Genomic DNA, 2,561 nt, shown 5'->3' with positions numbered 1-2,561 from the left:
AAAACCGGTAGGCCGGACATATTCTCTTTTATCTACACGCACAACAATGTTTTCTTTCGACCTCGTTATTCTTTTCCGATTTCGAATCATCATTAACATCACATAATCCAATTGTCTGAATTATACCCAAGTTATGCTTGAACTGTTATTATATTCACTACAAATAAACCTTACCATCAGTTACTGTACAAATCAATCTAGTTTCCTCAGCAATTTCTGGTGAAGACTATCCGTGATATAATTTATTTCTTTCTTTTCTTCATTGTTTTTCATCTCATTTTCTAAACTGCTTTTCATATTTTTCAGTGCAATTTTTATTCTCACAAAGAGATTTCGATGTTTTCCATGTCTGCGTTATGAACCACGCCGAAGACCAGCTAACCTCCATGGTCATCCTAGTGGAACTTAAATACTATATAAGGCGATTGAACTAATCTTTTTTTGAAGGGACAAAGAGGTGGAGAGAAGCAAGGTGATGAAGGAGACCCATTACTCAACAAAATTCCTAGAAATTTCTTTACTGGAAATATATCCCGGAAAAAAACCCACTTTCTTTATAGCTTATACTTTTCTGAGAAGTAGCACTTAACCTTGCTATTATTAAAATTTGGTGTTCGTGACAGACAAGTAGGCTACCGTTTCAAAGTTCAAAGTTCACACATCCAACCTATTTACGTACTGTTTTCTGTATGTCGAATTAAACCATTCAATTCATTATAGAATATTCTGTTCTTTGTTCACAATATTTCTCAAATTTCTCACTCTTATACCTGCACATGTGTCATATTTACACGTATAATCATAGTCTTACCCCATGTCATCTACACCTAACGCGTAAACGTTAAATTTGCATCTCATCTACCCACACCCACAAATATATCATACACGTGTAAAGACACGTACGGCAGGTATACACACGGCTGTCCTTCACCTACAAGAATCAGTCACGTGACAATAAAAATCATTGTGCTATACCATATATGTGTTTGCACGTGTGTATATTTGCGTATGTGTATTTACTAATTCGGTTAACACAGGACTTGTTCAATTAGAAAACACGAAAAAAAAAGAAAGAAAAAAAACTGCGAAGGAACAAACCTTGTTGGTTGATATGATTTGTATGGTTAACATTAGGCTGATGATGAGATTGAAATGGATGATTTGCAAATGCGCACCTGTGATTTTCAATCCCGTGGAAATAACAACGCCCGCTTGGTTGTTGGTGTTGAATGTATTGTCGGGGGTACGTAACTGTGTGGCATCTAAGGATAACAAAACTTGGAATAACTCAACTTATATTATTCGAATAAGTACCATAGAAAGCAAAAATTTTTTGGCACATCCTGTTTTAGCAATTATATTACTATTTATTATAAAGATGAATTCATAGAAAGTGCAATAAAATTACATTTTAAATTAACTTCTCAGGAAACTACTAAGTGATACCTTGACAAGGGTGTTTGTCCAAGTAATGGCGACTGACAATGGGTACCATAGAAGACCATATCTTTCTCATCGGGAAATGACTGTGGTTGACTTCGTATTCCATTTTTTTGTACTCCTTGTGCTTCACTGTGATATGTCTGCAGGAATGGAAGCAAATTCGGGATACAACTGGCCATCTGAAATTAGTGTCATTTTGATATGAACATATTTTACCGTGAAAATACATGCCAGTAATCATAATGAATTAGATTGATCGGTTCTGAGGTGACACAAGACAAAGAGTCTGACTAGATTAAGTATATTAATAAAAAGAAGGTAAGTTTTACTAAGACTATTAGTTTAATTCACACTTTTCCCTCAAACACTTCTGGTACCACAACATCCAATTAATCAATATTCTGAAACTTCACTCACCTGTAGGCTGCGCAAGTAGTTGAATAATTCATCAACCCGATTAGATATTTGCGCTAATTTGATATTAACCTTTGCATCTAATGCTTTTAAACTGTTTCCGATTTCCCTAAAATAATTTCATGCAGTTTTAACATTTCTTTGTACCGCATTCAATGTGTTGCACTTATTGCATTTAAGTATGACTGTACTGCTTTGATGCATGCTACTTACCCTTGAAATTGCACTGATTATTATGCCTAACAACCCTCACAAAACTTAGCATGCATGCAATGTCGGTACTAATCAATTATGCTATACAATCATTGATTTATTCAGGTGTCAAAAATATTTGCTTTTATATTTGCGAAAAAGAAAAAATGAAAATTCAAGTAGAACTGAAAAGGATAAAAAAGAACTAACTGATTGAAAGACATCTGCATACCAACTGCTGGAAAGGTCGTTCTTATCTTCATCGAATTACTATCACTACTATTATGATAGATATTATTGAGATTATTATCATTATTATTTTTATTATTACTATTATTATTATTATTATTATTATTATTATTATTATTATTATTATTATTATTATTATTATTATTATATTATTATTATTATTATTATTATTATTATTATTATTATTATTATTATTATTATTATTATTATTATTATTATTATTATTATTATTATTATTATTATTATTATTATTATTATTATTA

The 2,561-nt window shown here is 31.6% G+C and overlaps 1 protein-coding gene across 1 annotated transcript; it reads right to left on the bottom strand.

The window, feature by feature from the left end:
• Nucleotides 1–854: 854 nt before the first annotated feature.
• LOAG_14515 (hypothetical protein) lies at nt 855–2,312 on the bottom strand (the record flags this gene model as incomplete). The annotated part of the gene is made up of 5 exons (XM_020448819.1): nt 855–931; nt 1,099–1,262; nt 1,447–1,622; nt 1,861–1,966; nt 2,260–2,312. 5 exons carry the CDS (start codon nt 2,310–2,312, stop codon nt 855–857), a joined length of 576 nt encoding a protein of 191 aa, XP_020301064.1.
• Between the last annotated feature and the right edge of the window lie 249 nt (nt 2,313–2,561).

This window comes from Loa loa (genome assembly GCF_000183805.2).
Source record: "Loa loa unplaced genomic scaffold supercont3.8, whole genome shotgun sequence".
NCBI lineage: Eukaryota > Metazoa > Nematoda > Chromadorea > Rhabditida > Onchocercidae > Loa > Loa loa.
Note: the sequence above shows the minus strand (reverse complement) of the source record. Positions and strands in the feature narration are given on the sequence as shown.